The sequence below is a fragment of the Dermacentor albipictus genome, chromosome 4, assembly GCF_038994185.2.
Source record: "Dermacentor albipictus isolate Rhodes 1998 colony chromosome 4, USDA_Dalb.pri_finalv2, whole genome shotgun sequence".
NCBI classification, from domain to species: domain Eukaryota; kingdom Metazoa; phylum Arthropoda; class Arachnida; order Ixodida; family Ixodidae; genus Dermacentor; species Dermacentor albipictus.
In genome coordinates this window covers 88830346-88850626 of record NC_091824.1, presented here as the reverse complement: position 1 = coordinate 88850626, position 20281 = coordinate 88830346, and the positions used below count along the sequence as shown (strand labels likewise).

The following is a 20281-nucleotide window of genomic DNA, read 5'->3' as shown; positions in this document are numbered from 1 at the left end:
TTTTGGAAGAGCGGACTACAATACCTTTGAAATGCGTTTATTGCGGTCAGTGGTAGAAACTGAGACACTAATGTACTGATTAAGGCCATGGTAACAGCGTTGTCATCCCGCGGACTTATATGCTCGCTGAGGACTGTTGGCGCCAAGTGAAAACTGATTTGAAATTGGATTTCATTTCAAGTCTACGGGACGTTGTGCCTGTTGATGCGACTGCTCAGCCTCGTGTGGTAGTTTTGAATCACATATTCTAAAACATATTCAACAAAAATAGAATGTGACAGTAAGTATACTGCTTAATATTTACCACGCGTCGTGATTTTGATGCCCAATTAGTTAAATAATTTGAATAGTTTGTAATGTCCATCCAACCATCCTTTCGGTTACGTCGTCGTCATTATTATGCTGGCGATGTCACCAAGCCTCCTCCTAAATGTTCATTTGCAGTGTTAACCATGACCACGTGGCAAAGAAAATATTCATGTGCACTACCGCCACAGGAGGTCAACTTCGTGCTGACGCGGCAATGTGTTTTGGGAACAAGGCGTGCTAAACACAGAAGTTGTCCTCAACAGAAATAATTAAAAAATGGATTATGACGTTTTACGTGACCACTTTGCGATACTGAGGCACGCCGTAATGCAGGGACTCCCGAAATCAGGACTACCTGAGGTTCTTTAAATTGCACCTAAATCTTAGTACCCACGGGCGTTTTCGCATTTCGCCCCTACTTAGATGCCGCCGCCGTGGCCTAGATTCGATACCACGACCTCATGCTTTGCAGCCCAACACAGTGTCGTCAACATACCGCTTGACAATGTGTACGGGATATCGTGCGTTACGCAGACTCGTGTAGTGGTGTCTGTTCAAGAATTTCGGATACCGCAGCAGGCAATAACGCAGTGGAAAAGAACAGTCTGCGTATGGCGTAGAGGTTGTTCCTGAAAAGATGGTGGTGTGCTACTGCAGCTGTCAGTGCAAATACGCTTGATGAATCACGTAGGTTCATGTTCTTTCAATACTGTGGCAGTGTTAACGAAATTGCTAGAACTTATACTAAAGTAAAGTAGCCACGTGCTAGTTACATGAGTGGGCTTAACTCTTCTCTTTCATGCTAGCTTAGCTCTGCTCAGCGTGCTTTCTCTTCTTAACTGTGCCGAAGTAGCCTTGACTTGTTGCTGCCGTCGCAACTAGGCACTCGAAAAAGAAGGAGAGGCGAGGCTGCCGCTCTTTGATTGTCGATTTCCAGGAGCCAAGTGCTTGACCTTAGGATAACAGAAGACTGTTTCACTTGCTCTACTGGCAGATTGTGGAAGATTACGATGTGCATGGCTTTTTGCAACGTGCGCAAGCATCCGGTGTAACGGTAAGGTGCTCTGCGTATCACTATGTCAGCAGCATCATGCGCACGCTTGGCTCTGCATTGCTTGGAAATTGTGAATACCGTATATTCCTTCATCAATGCTGTGTTCAACCCTCAGGAAGACGACATGTTCATCAGAGGTGGGCTGGTGTGCCACCAAGCATCGCTCGCATTTAGTGTTACCTGCTGCTGAAGAAAACGTTTTTTTGTCCAAGCTAGGCCGTAACGCGGAGATATAGGAGAAGGGCGAAAGATAGAGCCAGCGATGGTGATGTTCTTTTTGTTTTTCATTTCCATTAATCGCCTTCTCGAGATATTGTGTTCGATACAGTTGTTCAGGAACGTGTTACACACACAATATATAGAGGGTGTTTTGTAAAAGTGCCTCGAGCGGCCAGTAGCGCGTCAATGTTGCGTGTATTCGCAGCCCCCTCTCATGCTTGGAAAAACACTTCTATGTCGCACGTATTGAGCACAAGCAATCTGTATAGGGAGTTTTTCAGGTTGCTCTGCAATTCTCTCGTGGGCTTATTTGACCTACCTATAATATGCGAGAAGTTGATTCATCAATTAAGACTAATTCTGTAATTGGACAATACAGAAAATATTCTGAGCATCTCTAAGACACGGCAAACAACATTACTACGATTCTGTCAAGATACGTGGCGTTTCCATGTTTTTAAAGGCTTGCTGTAGTTACGTGGTACATCCAGTATGCACAAAATAACAAGTATAGCAAGAACGCCTTGCAAAAGCATCTTCTTTCTTACTTCTGTTCCTTTTTAAAGCGAAAGCCTTACTGGCCGCGAACTTGCGATTTCGCCGTGGCCGTGCTCCGAGGAGGCACATGACGTCACACGCGTTCCTCGTCATTGCGTTCACCTCCGCTTGCTTCGCCAGCTACGTCGCATGTCTGATAACATGTCGGAGAATTGAAACGGGAGAGCTCGCGGGCGCCGCAACCACAGTTGAGGCGGCAGTATGGACGGCGACAATTCTGACATCGGAACAAGATGAAGAGGAAACGAATCGCCCAGGAAACAGACGAACAGCGCGTCAAATGACTGGCTAAACGCCGCAACATAGCCAGACAACCAGACTAACCTGGACTTGCAATCAAGATTAACCAAGGCTAACCATCTTTTGCCTTAGCTTTCGCTACGTATATCCTGGCATAGCCGAGCTAAGCCATTGCCAATTTTTTTCTCATGGTGTGACTAACCTGAGAAGTAATTTTCTTGGACCTTAGACTAGTCATCTGGAGATGTAATAACCGTAAAAAATTTCTCGTCATGCTCAACAGATACTTTTTTCTTTTGATTTAGGATTTGGCCCGCAAATGCACATTGAACTAACGCACGTGCTGTTCGTTAATTGGGTCAACAATATGCACGAGCAGTAGAAGTTCTTGCAGACCACAATTCAAAAATTTCCGAAAAGAACACATTTACCTCAGAGAAATGGAAGTTGGAGTGGAATTGCTAGTTGTGGTTATATGGCTGTACAAAAGGGAGTCATAGTTTCGACTTCCTGCGTTGGTTAACACATTCATCCAGCGAAGCTAAGTGTATTTCGTAGATATTTTATTATATACATATACTTTGACTTCGTTGTGTTTTATGTAACTCCTGCTTGTGAAGACCTAACCAGGCAAGAAAAGTTGCTAGTCAACAACTAACGATGAATTCAGGAGAAAAAAATGAATTGTTGCAAAATACGACTAGAGGTGTAGTTTTTGAAGGTAGCAATTGGTCAAGAAGAATCACATGATCTGTGACCTCTCTGATTTTTCATGTAGTCTATCGTGCTAGCTTCGCACAAGCTTGAAAATATATTGACATTTGGTTTACATTCTCATCCTATACGTACATAACGATTATTAAATGTATGCATAACGTAAAGATCAAAGCTGTTGTGTTGGAGTCCTCAATCGATCGATATCAGATCGCAATTGAATATAAAAATTGCCTGCAAGGCGTTTACAGATTAACCGTCACCAAAGCACACATCAGTTTGAGATGTCCGCAACGCTCGTTTGCGTTGGTACGCGCAGGGCATTGCGGGTGCAAGCAGAGTTAAGTGTTGAAAAGGAGACGTGTAATTGCGGACAGAGCAAAAGAAACCATCAAACACGTTTCACCATGTGTTCAATGTACTTGAGTGGCACACAGTTAGCTCTAACCTAGAGGGTTAGCGCGTGGAGAACGGAATGTCACGGTACAGTTGCGCTGGAAGCATTGCACCTCGTTCTCCCCTACATTTCATATATTCTTTCATCCCTTGGAACTCAGGACGCGCTCAGCTATGAAAAGGTTCTTACAAATACATCATAGCACGCAAGCAAACTTGAAGCTAAAAATATATATGCACATACAACGCAGATGTTGGAATCTATGCAAAGCGAAGCGTTACAGGAGCGGTTAATTGAATGTTTTCAAGTAATGGTGATGCGTACAATGTTGTTTACTTTCATGCTATGTCAAGTGTTTTCTTTCTTTCATGAAATGTTTACGTTTATCCATCGCAAAGGTAACAGAATTTTTGTTAAGCAATTTATATATTTATGCAGTACATTGCTCACAACTGTGCCGAAATGCAAACTCCAAAATCAGACCCATGGATAGTATAAGGCCTATACGCAGCGACGTCACAAGGATGAAAGCGTTCCATGATGCCTGTCGAGGGAGGAATGGTCATGCCATGTGCATGCACAGAGAAGTACGACACGTATCAAGATACATTTAGGGATTTTGTATCTTTTGTGCCCAGCGGAACATACCCATTCTTGAGGATTGGCCTTGAACGAGCACTGCCTCACGGCACGTACCAAATGGATATATATAAAAAAATATAGTAAATAAATCCGTAAATGGAGATGAAAGTGCTTGAGAGCTATCTGTTCGCCGACATTATATGTTAAGGTTTATTGATTGATTAACAGCGGGACATGCTCATTCTGGAGGGTTGTTGACGAACGCGCACGCATTGAGTGGCATAATCTCATTGGCTAAATTATAGAAAATAAAGTGAATCAATGAATCCGTGAAATATACTTCACAATTCCATTAACAGATTGGGGTGACCTAGAGATGTGTGTGAGGTGACATTATATCTCCAGGCTCTATGTATTGTTTAATGTTTCTTCATTACAAAATTTATACGTTGGTGTTCACAGATTCATAAGAAACAGCTCCGTTAGGTAACATAAGCTGCAAAGGTTGTTCGGCGAATCAGTTCCCTGCCTGAGTTCTGCAAGGCATAGTGGTTCTAACATGTATTTAGCGCCGAAAACTGCCGAAGTTTTCAACGACAGTCCTCGTTTGGCAACTGTATCATCTGGTTATTACAGCCTGCCGACTTCGTTTCCAGTAATCTTTACAGAAGCCAGGAAGAACCAATTTGCCACACATGGGTATATACCCTACGGAACATAAACACTTGAGTGGAGTACGGTCGTGCGGGGGCCCAGGGGCCTGCGTGCCCCGAACACCTTTTTTTAATAAAGTTTTTAACAACAACAACAACAACAACTGAGGAAAAGGCTGCACTCGCACGAGCGAATGCCCTGTGTCAAGGACTTCGCTATCGCTTGAGCTCAAAACGAGGGTTGCACGTCACTGGCAGGCGGAGGCACTGGCCGGTTATCACGCAGCCTGGTTACTTTTTCTTTCGCGCAGCCTCTTGCTGTAGTGAAAGGCAGAAGAAAATAAAAAGGGTCGCTTCAGTGCTATAAAGGCCCATGTAGGTCACTAAGATCTCGCTGTTACTGAGGATTGCACAATATGTGCAAAGCGAGCTGAATATAACATTCTTTTCGGATAATTCGACAGCATAAATAAAACGAGAGCGAAGTACGGCAATGAAGGCATTGACCACTTTGTCCATCCTACCATCTATCTACAGAATGTTTCGCGTAGACAGCGCTAGTAACTTCATTGCATGCAGCATAGATGATGACTTGTTTTCGCCAAAGCAAAGGAGATGAACTTCGCGATTCTAATGAGGTTGTATTAGACACGGCGAAGACCACCCATGTCGCAACGAGAAAGATAAAGTATGCAAGCGTTGCACGCACTTGAAGTGTATGGGATTGGTTAGTGTTGATTTCCCATCGCCGACACCGTTAGCCATGTTGTCTTGAATAAAGCCCAACTACCACAGAACAATCCTGCTGGCGACGCGGCCAGAGCACATCAAATGCCCTACGTACATACATAGTCCGGGCAACTTCATGTTCGTGTAACCACAGCTCCGAAATTTAGCTGGATTTCGAAAAGGTATTATATTCGACGGATAAGTAATTAACTCTAAACGCGCTCGCTCCATTGGGCACACCTAAAGGATTCTCCTGTAGAGCAAAGTAACACAATAAGAGGAAGTTATGGACCGGATAAGCAGCCATTTCACTGCATTTGCTTCGAATGAATTACCTCCGAGCAGGCCGCCGAAAATGGAGCCGCATTTGACGAGCGAGCCGAACCAGGCACTGTCCTCGACGGTGAAGTTCATCCTGGGCCGGACGTCGGGCAACGCCGGCGACGAGTAGGTGATGGCGAAGCCGAAAGCCATACTGCCCAAGTAGGCAGCGAACACTGCAAAGTACAGCGGCCGTCTCGTCGGAGCAGCTGGGCTCTTGTGGACCTCTTGCTCAGTGCCGACGGCCGCTGCTGGAGCGAAGGCATCAGCCGGCCTGCTGGGCACTGCGCGAAATGGCGTGAACTGCGTGATCCATTCGGCAGCTCACCAAAGATTGTCGCCAGCAGCCGATTCAAATACGCTGCGGGACAAAAGACGCCTCTATTAGGATTAATTAAAGGAGACCCGCGTACACGTTCTGCTTGCGGATTTTGCAGTGTAATAATTGAATATTATTCTGACGGGGCGGCCCTGATCATGCATCAGTTCGGGTAGTCCTCGCTCGCTACTTATTTTCGTTGCACGTTTGCATACGGCCTTAGCTCTTTCAAAGATATTTCAGCAGAGTATAACAATTAGGAATTATGATTCACTTTAATATTTTAGTAGCAGTTCCCCCTAAATGATGAAGCCCGAATCCTGCCTAAATTTCACGGAGCCTCCATGTGCGATGCGAATTCTAATAAGAGCACTCGAGGGGCTCAACTGGGTGTTCGTCCCAACCACATAAAGAAACAGGGAATAGGGAAAGCCTAAGGGAAAATGTAATAAACAATAAGGTAAAGGCCACAAAGGAAGACAGCCGGAATACGAAGACTATATATATATATATATATATATATATATATATATATATATATATATATATATATATATATATATATATATATATATATATATATATATACACCTGCCTATATCTATATATAGGCAGGTGTATATATATATATACACCTGCCTATACAAGATGGCATATGGCATACAGGAATGTCACACGCACAATACCAGAGGTGCGAACACCTGCACTGTGCGCAGGCACACAATCAAAGACGAAGTAAAACAGCATGGTCATATTGTTATGCAATCACAGTGCCGCAGTGCACCATCTTTTGCCTCAGAGGTACCTCTAATGCACACAGACCTCCTAATGTAATAGCGCGTGAAAGTGAAGGAATTCGTTGGTATTGTTTTGGTAGTTGGCTTACCCTTCTCTCGGGTCACAATTTCTGGTAGATCCCCCAGAACGAGTATGTCCCTCTGACAAAACGGCATCAGTTGCTTATTAAGCCTTAATTATTCTTGTATGTCTCCAATGTGACATAAGGGGTATATTGCAAATGGGTTGTTTTTATCTAACGGTACACCTCTCCATACAATTAATCTCCTGACAAAAAATGAGACCTTTTCGACATCACATAGTGGGCATCCACCTGAGCTGGTGCAAGAATTTCGGCGCAGCTTGCGAAGTGTTTTAGTGCAGAAACACAGGTGTGACATGGCACTAAAGTGGTGACCTACGTGATGCATATACATTCTACGAGAATGCGCGTTCAATAAAAAAACAAAGGAAAATTGCACGCATTGTATTTAGTTGCATCTAGCATTTAGGTAATCGCTTCATGATTGCCTCGCTTCGCGTAGATACTAACGTGCGCGTTGCATTTGCCTTATTTTTGTATATCTACATTTTAATCAAATATCACAAATAATTTATCCCATGCATTCTCAGGATTCATTGGCCTGTTTCTTGACATGGTTGCAGTTTGCAAAGCTTTGGTGTTCGCACGCTTCCCATCAAAAGAACGACATGTGTTAACGGAATACAATGTTTTTACACATGCTGGAGAATATAATGCAGTGTCCTGCATAAATGCTTACGAAGAAGAAAAAAAGAACTTCCCTGGTCGTATCTTCAAGGATGAGACTATTTTCTTATGTGAACATTTTGAATGCTATGCACCGTGACAGGAGGCGGGAAGAGAAGCAAAGCACGCCATATTTTTGAGCAAAGCAAAACAAGTCGTAAAAATGCCTTGTCTGGCTAAACATACCGTCCTCATTTTCCAGAGGGTAACGTTTCTTAGGAGACGGCGCATACACTGTAGAACTAGAAAGGTGCGACGCATAGCGATGTAATGTTTTTGCATTCTATTATCTCCCAAAAAGAGGCTGCAAAGGGGGTGGCACGAAGCAGTGAAACTATTGTGGTCACATTTCATTGCCCCTTAAGTGTTTAAAGAGGACAAGTGAGGCTTTATCATCATTAGCATTTTACACTTTTTGCAATAGAGATACGAGAACTTGGTCACTTGAGGAAGGTGGCTGTATAAACTGTTGTCAACATCAATTCACCCGCTAAAGAAGACACCTTTAGGCAGTATAAATATCACAGGAATTAAAAAAACGTCAGTGGCTGACCTTCTAACGGCCAAGCCAGACTTTGAAATCTGAAAGCGCTAACACTGAAAAAGTGCTTGTCGAAAAGGACAGCTGTTGTGGCAAACTGGTTTGCAGGCTTTGTTTCTTGAGTGAACTGCACGTTGACTTGAAGCACACTCCACAGCTATCGCTGTGTCCACAGAAAGTAAAATAGACAGCTGAATGAACCACGTTTTTTTTTTGCTTCCGGTGACAGTGAAAACAATGCTCACATGTTCGTCATTACCCACACCTCCTACATTGTTAGTTTTGCGCTACTTCTGTCTTGAGATGGTTCGCGCACAGTGAGATGGGGTTGCCAGATAAACTTTCACTGGGAGCCACTGAAAACTCGCGAGACCGACTTATCTTGTTTTATTGTTTGCGTACAAGCTCAACTAAGCAAATGAGCCTACATGGCCGTGATGCGTGCGGGAGACAAGCTTATCGGGCAAGCAGTTGAGCCTGAATTGCGCAGGCTCGAGAAGCTCCTGTGTGTTTGCGCTTCCTTAACCATATGCAAATGTAACTTTCACGGGCAGAGACTTCAGGATATTTTAATTTTCTAGCGCATAAAGTAAGGTGGCATGCTTATACATGTAAGAAAAAATGTATTTAAGTTCGGCAGTTTAAGCATGAAGGTTATTGTATTACGAGGAATCAGGTGCACGTACAGGTGGGTTGGCTTTATATTACTACAATGTAGTCGCAACGTCCGAAATATAGAAACACGATTTTTGTCCTTGGATTCAATGCCCATCCGTACGCTGTCAAGAGCATAAAGTGACAGGTTGGGCTTGCTGGTATATCATGACGGAGGCAAAAGGCGTAGCGCACCAGAAACAGAACAAAAGAAGAACACAGGCGACAAACGTTTAGCGACAAGCACGTTTGTCGTCTGTGTTCTTCTCTTGTCTTGTTTCGGGAATTTTTGCAAATGGCCTATTGCAGATAATACAATTCTAGTATTTGAGCTAGCTTACGCAGAGAATCGGGCATTACTTACACAGGAAATCCAAACACATATTTAACTACTAAACAAAGTTTCTCTAAATAACTTCTGAAATAATTACTTCACGGCAAATTTTTCGGTTTGCGAATTGTTTGCAAGGCATATCCCATTCGGAACGAATGCTCACAATTCCACAAGTTTAGAGATATGCGCCATCAAATTTGCCGTGAAAATGCACTGTTGGTCAGCTTACTGTTCTAACAAAACCCTTTTTTATCCACTGAAGCACAAAAATATAACTGGAATGGCCGTGTACTTCATTCCACATTTCGGGAAATAATATCTCGATACTAGTGCCGTCCTGGAGATGCATTTCAAGTGGACACGTCTTGCAAGCTCAATAGCAACAATTTCTAAATAATCATATATCTGCCATGAAGAGATTAAGTACGAAGTTAATTAGTGCATTTTTCGTAATTCGTTGAATATGTTTTACAATTTTTCATGCTAGTAATGTCCACCTTTACGAATAATCGAGCTCAAGGACACAAGAATTATGCTATCTTCCACAGACATTTGTCGAAAATTTCGTTAACCTTAAAAATCATCACGCCACATTAGGAAACAAACGCTTGCCTTATTAAGCGGCAATCGAAACTCTAAACAGCCGGCAACTTCCTAGGTGACCCAGTAAGAGTTAAACGGAGAGTTTTTTTTTTTTGCAAATGAAGCGTGCCTGGAAGCAAAAGCATCCAACTTAAGTGTAAGCTTTATCCTCTTGAAAACTTAACCCTGGAAAGAAGATAATGAGATAGGTTGTGTGAGAGAAGAAACCCGATTAGCGTAAATTATTCCTCTGTCAAAAAGAGTTGGCGCGTGCTTTTGTCATAATTATTTGATACAGCGAAGGACGTCGGGACGCGAAACTAGAATGCCTTAGGCATTGCGTTTTCAAGTATTCAAGGTAATTATACAAAAAACGAATGAAAGGCAAGTCTAGCACATCGAATAATGAATACGTTACCTTAAGGCAGCCCACTTTTCCGAATGGCCAACCTACTCTTCTTTAGATAGAGAGGAATGGTCGTAAATAATAGTGAGAAAACGAAAAGTGTGTCAGAGCTAAAAAAGACATGGTCGACGTACATGTTTGTTTAAAAGATCAAAAGATCAAATGTTTACTATATCTCTCCGTTCTACCTCTTTTGCGTGTTCATTATTCACCCGTTTCGCATCTCTTTCATATCGTTTCCCCCTTATAACGTATTCTTCGGCTTAATTAGCGTCGAAACTTGGCTGATCCTTTCTTTGTTTTTTTTTCTGGCAATGGTTACGGGATAGCCAGATCCCAGGTACGGCAAATCACCGTGAAATCACCAAAGAGGAAGTTGTGTTACAAAGCACACAAACTCAACACGTGAGATGAAAGCGAGAGGCGTGCGCGAACATACGGGATACCCCACACGCTCATGTCAGTGAGTTAGCCTATACACGGCAGATGGCGCTAACAGGAAAATACAGCGCCCCCTACCAATGTTTAGGGTCTAATCGTGCTTCTTTTTTATTATATCCTTAATTTCTTGTTATTGCTACCTTTTGTCGGCATAAGGAGGTATCATTTGGTACCCTTCGCATGTTAATACAACACATACAAGCCCCCTAGAAGCAACCATTTTTTTTTTCTGGAAGTGGTTACAAGCAGATCCCAGATGCGCCAAATGCATATGAAGCCAGCAAAGAAGGCGTATTCAATAGGGAAGAGAAACAATATTGCTGTTGATTTGTGAGATTTTTCATTAACGTGAGGATGGCAGCATATTCTCTTTTTTTTAGAAAACACAAGCTAATGCCAATCTCCTTGTCTTTCCTCAAGAAATAAACCTCTCTCTATTTCCTTAACCGAGAGCAAGCAAGGAGTGTTGATGCAGTGCTGTTCTTTCGTAAGTGTGTTGTTTACAAGAGCACACTACTCCTTTACATGCCGAAAGAAAATAGCGCTGTAAGCGATCTCTATTTGTGTTAAAACGCGGCATTCGACCGATATAAAGTGCTTGACTAATTTATTCCTCGGTCAAATTGCTCCTACAAAACACATATGTAAAATTATTTATAAAAGCTATCTTGTTTCTTCGGGAAGCGTGCTCGTATCATTTTCGTGAGGAGTAAACCAATTCTAATGGGAAAATGCTCTTCTGCTTGCGATCTGCAGTACGAGGGAATCGTTTTTCTATTGCGGCCAAAGGAAATCGCAGATAGGGGAGAGGTGTGTCACTCTTAAAGCCAAAAATATAAGCTAGTGATGCGTACTGTCCTACAGTTTGCGCAATAATATACCATTTCATAAATGTCTTATATTTACTGTTTCTTCTGGCAGCCTAGAAACCACTTGAGGTTACGCTAAGTGTGTTTTAAAGGTCGCTCCAGTAGGAAGAATTTCTTTTTGGAAGATTGCCACCGAATGTTTTGAACAATGCAGAATGGTAATTTCCCTCACCTTTCTGGAAGTTGACACCCACGTACTCAGTCACCCAAGAAGGCTTGCGAGATTTTTCTGCGCTCCTCATGGTGGATCTTGACCTTCTCCGCGACTTCGCGGTAGCACGTTAGTACATGCGATGCGCGATTGGTTTTTGGCAGGTGCTTTCAGTTTCCTCCGCGACTCGCCAATCGGTGTAGATCCTCTCCGCGGTGAAGACACGTTGCGCGCGCTGTGCTCTTGAGACCAGGAACACCGAATCAAACGTGAGAAGAAGGCTTATCTCTACATTGATTGCCAGTGCTCTCGTGGCAGAATCGCGCGACGTTCCGGTGAGGAAGAGAGCCTTTTCCCTCCTTGCCCGTTCGAGATAAACCCGGGCAGCCATCACCGCATTTAGTAAGGCCGAAGAAACGGTAATCTGAGTGCACAGATCAGAGGTCAGTCTTAAGAAGGTTGTGGGAAATAACAAATATATCTGAAGAAGAAAGAAGGAGACTGAGTTAATCTCCTTTTGGCATCGTCAGCTGTGTTACTCAGCTGGGCAGTTGGCGGCATGACATTGATGACTGCGGCACGAAGAAGACGACACGACGACAACACCATGTGAACTCACGTTTTACACAGTGCAGTTGTGGCAGATGTCCAGCAAATGTCTTTGCGAGAGAAATGCTCAAAATGGCCGGTTCGCGCAAACTCCGCGGTGGACGGCCAAAGATGGTTTGTGCCGGCGTATGATTTAGGAGACAGTTACGACCAAACTAATTGCCTCTAATATTGAAGTTCTGTAATATTTATTTCACATGTATTGTTTGACTCGCTTAATACTACGTCCCATCTCCGTATCTATAGCAGCTCCTCCATGGGAATAATTAATTGTGTGCAGTGAGCGGGAAGCTGCAGACGCTTGAACTTGATTATGACTATTTTGCAATCCGTAATGGAATTACCTGTTTATTCACGATTTTGGCCGAAACGAGGAAAGTCGGGGCTATGCCAAGGCTAGAGACCACAGTGGAGACAATGTAGAGTGTCCGAAGAGCATCAGGAATGCCTCTTCACTCAGTATGTTTATAGCTGGTCTTGCTATAGCCTACGCAGGTCTCTTCCGTGCATGCCACTATGCGACTACACCAATAAAATTCTAGGCGAACGTTTCTGCTTCATTAATGAACGTGCTGCTGACAGCCGTGTTAATGCTGTACCGTCGTCTTCACCACGCGCGTTCTCATCATGTGACATCATTATCAGCGCATCACGTCTGCATGTGACTCATGTCGCAAGTTAGATAGAAGAACGCGCTCTGTCTTCGATAGAACTGGCTGCCGCAGCCGCGATTCCACTTGGCTTTTCCACTTGGCTTGGTGGCTTTTCCTAATAAATGTGATGGCGACATCACGTCACGCCGGCCGCCGTGGCGTCATTTCTTACAATGTGTTTTGCCATCTCCTTTACGAAACCATCGGCTCTACTCGCGGGAGTATCTTAGTGGCTATGACACTTCTGCTGAGATCGAGGTTGCGGGTTTTATTCCGGTCATGGCAGTCGCATTTGAATAAGGGTAAAATACAAAAATTACGACGGAAATCGTCTCACGATGACTGTAGATGGTAATGCGTCAGCAATGAATCAATAAAGCGACAGAACGTATTTGCCACCGTCAAAATAAGTTACGTAAGAGCCGTGTACTGCAGCGAGCCTACTTTTTCGCGCGTCTCTAACATTTGGCGCCATCTAGCGCCACCGACGCGAAGCCTGCGCGTGGACTCTGAAATGCTTTCTCCAAACTGCGGCCTCCGAAATCTGCGTGGCCTGAGAAACGCGTTATGAGGCAACCCTGCTTCTCTCTCTCTCTCGCTCTTTCTCTCTCTATCTCTCTCTCTCTCGCTTTTTTCCGGAGACGCTGCGCCTTCTAGTGGCGCTGCCGAGAAGTACGTGCGAGGTCTCCGTAACGAGAAGCGTTACGGAAGCCTCGGAGCTTGTCGGAGCTTGTCGCATACTAAGGGGCACATACTCAGTGACCCTAGTTGGTAAGACCTTCCTTGAACAGCGGCACATGTCCAGTGCGTTTGCGGCGCAGCCCGCTAATGCACCGGGCTGCTGTCCATGAGGAAACATTGAGGCGTGGGTTTGATTTTTCCCGGCGTCGGAAAAATTTAAGGAACTTCTTTTAATTTGTAGAGCGGCAGATTCCCAGTGACACATACCTTGCTACCCAAGTCGGTGTCAAAGAGGCTCATTGAAGAGCGGCCCATGCCTACTTCCACATACCCAGTGACCCAATTTGGCATCAAAGATGTTCATTGGACACCAGCACAGAGCGAGTGACGCACACCGAGCACCCCCAAGTCGGCGTGCAAGAGCTTCTTCGAACAGTGGTACCTACGCAGCCAAGCGTCTAAAGTCACCCATGTCGGCGAGAAAGAGGTTCGTTGAGGAGCGGCAAGTATGTATACACTGTCACATACTCAGTGACCCTAGCTTGTCCGATGGTTGGCTTAGAACCCTGTTACCTCAGCACAGCAGCTCGATGCGCTACCCAGTGTCCCAGTGTCCGAACTGTACACTGTACGTACTACCCAGTGTCCCAGCTGGGTGGAAAAACGGTTTGATAAAAAATAGGTGGGTATAAACATGCATATGTAGCCTCCCGATATACGCGAAGCATCCTAAGAATGATAACGCATAAAAAATGCTCATGTGCTTAGATTAAGGTGCACGTTCTACAACCCCATTTGGTCAAAATCAATCCGGTGTCCCCCATTACGGTGTGCATGTAAGGGGTGCAAAATTTGACATGTTATACCGCAGTACTTCATTTTTTAACCAACTGCTCTACTGAGAGCGTGTGCGCGCGCTCGCATGCACATGTGTGTTTGCGTGTACTTTAAATAACCCTGGATGGTCAAAATTAATGCGGAATCTCGCACTGTGGCGCGCCTCATAAACAGACCATGGTTCTTGCACGTACAACTGGCACCTGCTCGACAATGTATGCGTGTGCATGTGCGTTCGTGTGTGTGTGTGTAATGGAGATGTAGAATTTTTCTACAAATTCAAAATCGACGTTAAGACCGATGAAGACGATATTCACCTTAAAAGTATGCGCTGGTTGATATTGAACCGTACCGGGCGTACCTTTTTTTTTATGTAGGTCATGACATGACTTCGGAGTTAAATGCAATGATGGCAAAATAAGCTTGCTACAAAGTGACATATATGGTTCTGACTTGTAGTAAGCACCTTACTACCGGTGTAATAGAAAAGGGGTGACCGATACAAAACAGGAGATGTTAAATATGAGCTGTTAAACTTCCAGGATGTAGAGCCAGAACTATGAGTAGTATGCTTGCACTTGTTCGTAGATATTTTATGCTTGTTCGTAGGAAATTTATGTTGGATAAAACTATCATACATGTTTACTTTGTCGCATGGTGGTAGAGATTAGGGTGCTTTGACGACAAATCTCGAAACGTGTATTGAATATAGCCGAAAAAGGTAAAATAAACAGTGCGCGTTAATTCATGACATGTGAACTCAAAGAAGTTAAAGGGACACTAAAGTGAAAAATTATTTCTTCTGCATGAGTAAATTACCGTTCTACAAGACCAAGAACACCACTTTTGCAACGATAAGACGTCTGGTAAGCCAGAAAAAGTGCAAGAACGAAACACGGGTGCCGATGCCTACTTAAGTTCCCGCACCTGGGGGCTGTGACGTCTTGGATTTTGATGGCAACTTTTGATGGCCTATTAATTATATATACCGGTACACATTGACTACATTCTCTTCTAAAGGAACCAAATATTAAACATGGCAAGTTTCGGGAACCTTTATTCAGCCAACGCAGCCCAAATGCGAAAACATACTTTGGAATCCCTGACGTGACGCTGACGTACCGGCGCTGGGGTTTCGGCGCGAAATTCAAATACTGATACTTGGACCTTCCTTTCCTCATCTAATAATCAAACTATTTTTTTGACAGGACTGCCTGCAGGGTCCTCAAAGAATGGTTCATTAGTATAAAATTATTTATTGTTTCGCTTTAGTGTCCCTTTAAGCACGCTTTTCAATACAAATAACGTCGTTTTAATGAGCCCCACTCTCGCACTCAGTGCGTCTCGCTGCTCATCTGCCGACTGTAAATCGAGCTCAACGTGCTGCGCATAGCCCATAAATTGTCCTGGAATTACTAGAGGGAACTCTGGCGTACTATCATTCAGGCATGATGGGAATGGTATGTAGTACACGGATTTGTCTGATATTCGCGCTAGGGGCTTAAATCTTTCTTGTGGCTTCATTATTACGCTTTATCTAGGCCTACGCTGGCCCAAATTTCAAAGCAACTTATACTTCTTCTTTAATTCAGAAGGCAACAATGCTCTTAAATAACGCATAATTGCTTCTAATTGCAGGGTTCCGCTTTTCCATGCATCCATGGCGGGATGGTTTCAATATCGGACATCTGTGCTACATCTGCTAATCCTGCCATCCGACAATTTTAATAACGCTTATTCAATTATTTCTACAACACATTACTTCATTATAAAGGAGCACTTTGCAATGACACGAGGCGATTTAAAGCCAAAAAGATGAAGTTTACTCAAATCCATGTACTTACAAGCCATCATTCTCATGCTGGCTGAACTGACCTGCTTGCAGCTTCCGCAGAAAATAGCGCCACAGTCCCCTCTAGTAATTGTACGAAACCCTACGGCAGCACCGACAAGCTGAGAAAGGAAGTTGCAGGCGCTTCGCTGCATTGCCGACGAGCTATGAAACGGAGCCATTTAAAGCCAGAAGGAAGAAGTTTACGCTTCTACAGCGGATGTTATAGGCGCTCAGTTATCCGAGAAGCTGAAAAGCTGTCCTCGCGAAGCAACCTACCGCAGGCATTCTACCACAACATTTTCTTTGCGTGTTTATACCATGCGTGCACGTATGCCTGAGACGACTTTGTTTCATGCGCACGCACTGCATGCAGTAAGCCCGGTCGCCTCCGAAAGCAAATCCCGAGGTAAGCTTCCGATCCGGAAAACACGGCTGAGCAGCAAAGTTTTTCGCGTAGCGACGTACGCCCTGCCCGGACATTCTTCGGGGCTCGGCGGAAGCTTGCTCCCGAAACGACTTGGGAAAGCTTGAGCCGCTTTCGAATGAAACACTCGAGCGCGTTCTGAGGTAGTTTTGGGAAGACGCAGGCGCGACCAACGGCCCGTTGTGCTGCGCGCTTGTTATGCAATCTGGCTCACCATCCAAGTTGAAATTATGCGTCTGCCAATCGTAGTGTATGCAGTGTCGACAAAGCTAGTCTGCGCAGTAGAGGACGCTTTCGCTACGCCATTTGACCTGGGGGACGCCGAGATACACAAATAACGTGCACGCAGATGAAATAAAGATAAACATAATAGAACCAGTCGGCCACATCACACATCAATTCTTTAATGACCTGAGAAAATTTCGTACTGTAACAGGAATATCTTTTCATCGTATTTTGGAAACGTGCTGATATATTCACAAAACGACAATGCCAGTTTTGTCATGAGAGCTGAGAATTTTGCCATTGTAATGGGACGTCTCCCACCGCACGATAATTTCGGCGAATTTTCTCTCACGGCTTTTGCTACGGGGAACTGTGTCGGCCGTCCTCGAGGAGAGAGAGACAAAACATAATTATTGAGTGGTTTATTATGTGGGATGGATCATTATTTCAGGTAGCCATGTGCGCGGAATCAAAGATGTATATCTCGTTGACACCTTAGCATCTGAAAAGGTTGTGTCATTAGCTAAGTAAATATTACTTCGTGGCTTCGTTTCCGAAACACTCATGTTCTATCCTCCCCTTGAAAAAGAGTAAGCATGCTTTGTGTCTCTTTTGGTGGCAATTTCCAGCCTGCCTTCTATATTCATTTTCACATAGAATAGTAACGATGTTCTACCTGCACTACAAAGGCACGTGAATTGCCTGCACGTGCCACTCAAGAGATCAGCGCGCCTCCTTATTGTTTTACCTCTAGGTCATGTAAAGGTCACGCAATTTAAAGACCGTGTGGGTTGGATATGAGCACGGAAAAATAAGCAGGTGAAATACAACGTAAGGCTGCCCTGAAGTGGCCAGCGTATGCAGGGCAAAGCCACTGCGCTGTGTCAGCAGATCATGAAGTCTGGGCGGTTGTTGCAATGGTGGGCGGTTTCTTGGAGCACTTTATGAAATTGCCATCTTGCAGATTGCAGGAGGTAGGCTGGAGACTTAGCTTGAGATAAAATACGCAGAGATGAAAAACGGAAACGTAGATGGGATGATTTGTTTTTACTCATTTTTTTTTAAGAGTTTGCCCTACTTGGACAAGAAGACATAAAAAATGCCCGGCTAATATTATAAATAAATCATGCCGTTCAATATTGTTACTGATGTATGTGTGTTTAAAACATTTAAATAAATATATAAAAGTGGTAAAATACCACAGACGTAAGGTGCCTGGCTAGGTAGTAATGCGATGGTTGTTAGTGTTTCTTTATACTAGCTCTCTAAATAGAAGAATATTTCATGTAAACTGATCGGTAATCAATAAGACAGTCGATTAATTTATTTTTTGTTGATGTGATGAATCATTCACTTCCAAGAAGCAATACTTTGTGTTATCGGCCTAAATGCTTGTGTCTGTGAGAATATAAAGGCCATTTCAGGTTTTTTACGTGCATCAGCTTCTATTTCCTAACCATCCTTCTCTCCAAGTCCAATCGCTCAGCTTTTTCTTAAGCCAATGGATCGGTCCAGAATACCTTTGTACAGGCCGCCCTTTCAATTTCCCCCAACCGAAGAAATCTTTCATCCTTTGTCGCCATAGCAATCTAAATGCGACATGCTCACGACTACAATTACCGGCGCCACTAGCTAAACTTTAAAAACAGCTTATGAGATGCCCTCTTCCACACTATGATGGCTTTGCTTTCACAGCGAGACTACTCAAAGAGACTCGTCAGCTCTGGTGGCATTCCTGTAAGTCATTGTGGTGGTAATTCTATTACGGAAATAATCGTAATGTGATATATATATATATATATATATATATATTTAAAACACTGTTTAAAGAACGCGAAGTAAGGTACTCCTATTAGTTCTGAACTTTCCGTCGTAATTATCCACGCAGAGACGGAGTACTTCACCCGTAATTTCAAAGAAATCTTTGACGACACCAGGGCAAACCACAAGAGCTAAGAGCAGCGTTAGTTGTCGAGAACGTGATTGGGATGCACACTAAAATACTCCTTTCAGCAGCCCGCAGGACGCCTCGTCACTTCCGCTGACATAGCTGTTGAGACATTCCGCACACAGCACAGTCACTATCTGTGCACAATCACCTGGACACTCGCACCTCTGAAATCATGCGGCACTACGTTACACGACAAATAATACAGCAGAAAGAGGTCAACTTTGATGATGGGCTTTATCGACAACGGAGGTAGAGATGAGTTAAGAGGATGAGGTGAAAGTTGTAGTTTTTCGAGAGCGGATTGTTGACGCGCAGCTCCGATTGTTGATATTGCAGAAAACAGCGTGAATCGCCAGCGCGTAATGACGTGCTAGTACCGATAAATCATTCGCACTTGGGAGGAAGTTCACTTATTTTCTTTGCCTTGGCTGCCTTCTCCTAACGAAAGAAAGATAACGTGAATCAAATCGTTTGTAGGTAAAGAGGCACCTATCCAAACTATCTAAGACCCTGCTTCTTAAAACGAATCCGCTACGTGGCCATTTTTCCTACTCCCCGTCTGCGAAGACTATCAAGGAAGCGTGTCCATCTCATCAATTTCGATTGGCGCCAGAACCTGCTGGCACTTGGGCAGTCTTCGGTATCCCTTCCCTAAAGGTCGAACTAATCTCTCGGTAGGCGGCGCAACAAATGCAGAAGGATAACCAGGTTAATGTACTCGCAGGGTGAAGACGCCGTAATCCTCCCATTTTTCTGTTTGGTTGCCCACTGGCTTGCAGCGTATCTCTGGTGATTCCTCTTTACTTGCAGCCGTAGAAATCATGCCTTGCCATGCTTTGTTGTCATTTGTTTAGAGCATCTGTTTCCTTTCACAAAAACCCGTGAATTGTGCTCGGTGCAAGTCATCGCTGGGTAGGCGAGTTTCTAAGCCGGTTAGGGCCATAAACATTGTGGCGACTTCGGTCTTGCTGCTATCCGCCCTCGAATGCACTCGAACGGAAATCAGTTTATTAAATTTATCAAAATTGTATAACGAAAAAAATATAATTAGCGCGATGCCTTCGCTCCCAAACATCACAGCTGGCCTTATTCAAAGGCCATTGTCGCTGATCGCCCCCGGCCCTGAGGGGGCGTTACATTGGCGCTGTGGATCCCTGCGCATCGCAGGGCCAACGCGTCGCAATGATGCAACACATGTTAAGACAAGGATGCTGCCGCATTCGCATTTCTCGAAGGAATGATTAATGATTAATGAAGCACTATCTTGACAGGGAAGCTTCCGTCTACTTTTCATGTATCATAGTGCTTCTCATCACCGGATGTGTGCACACATGGCTCGTGTTGCCATTTGTTGTCATTTGAGTGAATGTACGTTCCACCTTACTCATCCCGCTCTTTTCATGTTCCTGAATAGCTTACACCCCCTGTGTTTACCAAATGCGTTTTTC

At 44.1% G+C, this 20281-nt stretch overlaps 2 protein-coding genes across 4 annotated transcripts in view; one reads left to right on the top strand and one right to left on the bottom strand.

Annotated features, from left to right (window-relative positions):
* The window catches only part of LOC135901154 (facilitated trehalose transporter Tret1-like), a 207567-nt gene that overhangs the window by 11083 nt on the left and 176203 nt on the right, over positions 1–20281 (bottom strand). The window contains exons 1-2 of one of the 3 annotated variants that reach the window (XM_070537222.1): positions 16244–16265; positions 5791–6060 (exon numbers count right to left, since the gene is read on the bottom strand). In XM_070537222.1, coding sequence (XP_070393323.1) covers positions 5791–6060; positions 16244–16259 — 286 coding nt within the window. In that variant the 5' untranslated portion in view covers positions 16260–16265. Of the gene's footprint in view, positions 1–5790; positions 6061–11640; positions 11859–16243; positions 16266–20281 lie in introns of those variants that run through there. The other 2 variants (XM_065430809.2, XM_070537223.1) reach the window with 2 other exon arrangements.
* Positions 1309–20281, top strand: part of LOC135901185 (uncharacterized) — a 43712-nt gene continuing 24739 nt past the window's right edge. The window contains exon 1 of the mRNA XM_070537225.1: positions 1309–1363. The gene's annotated coding sequence lies outside the window, so the exon portion shown is untranslated. The remainder of the gene's footprint in view (positions 1364–20281) is intronic.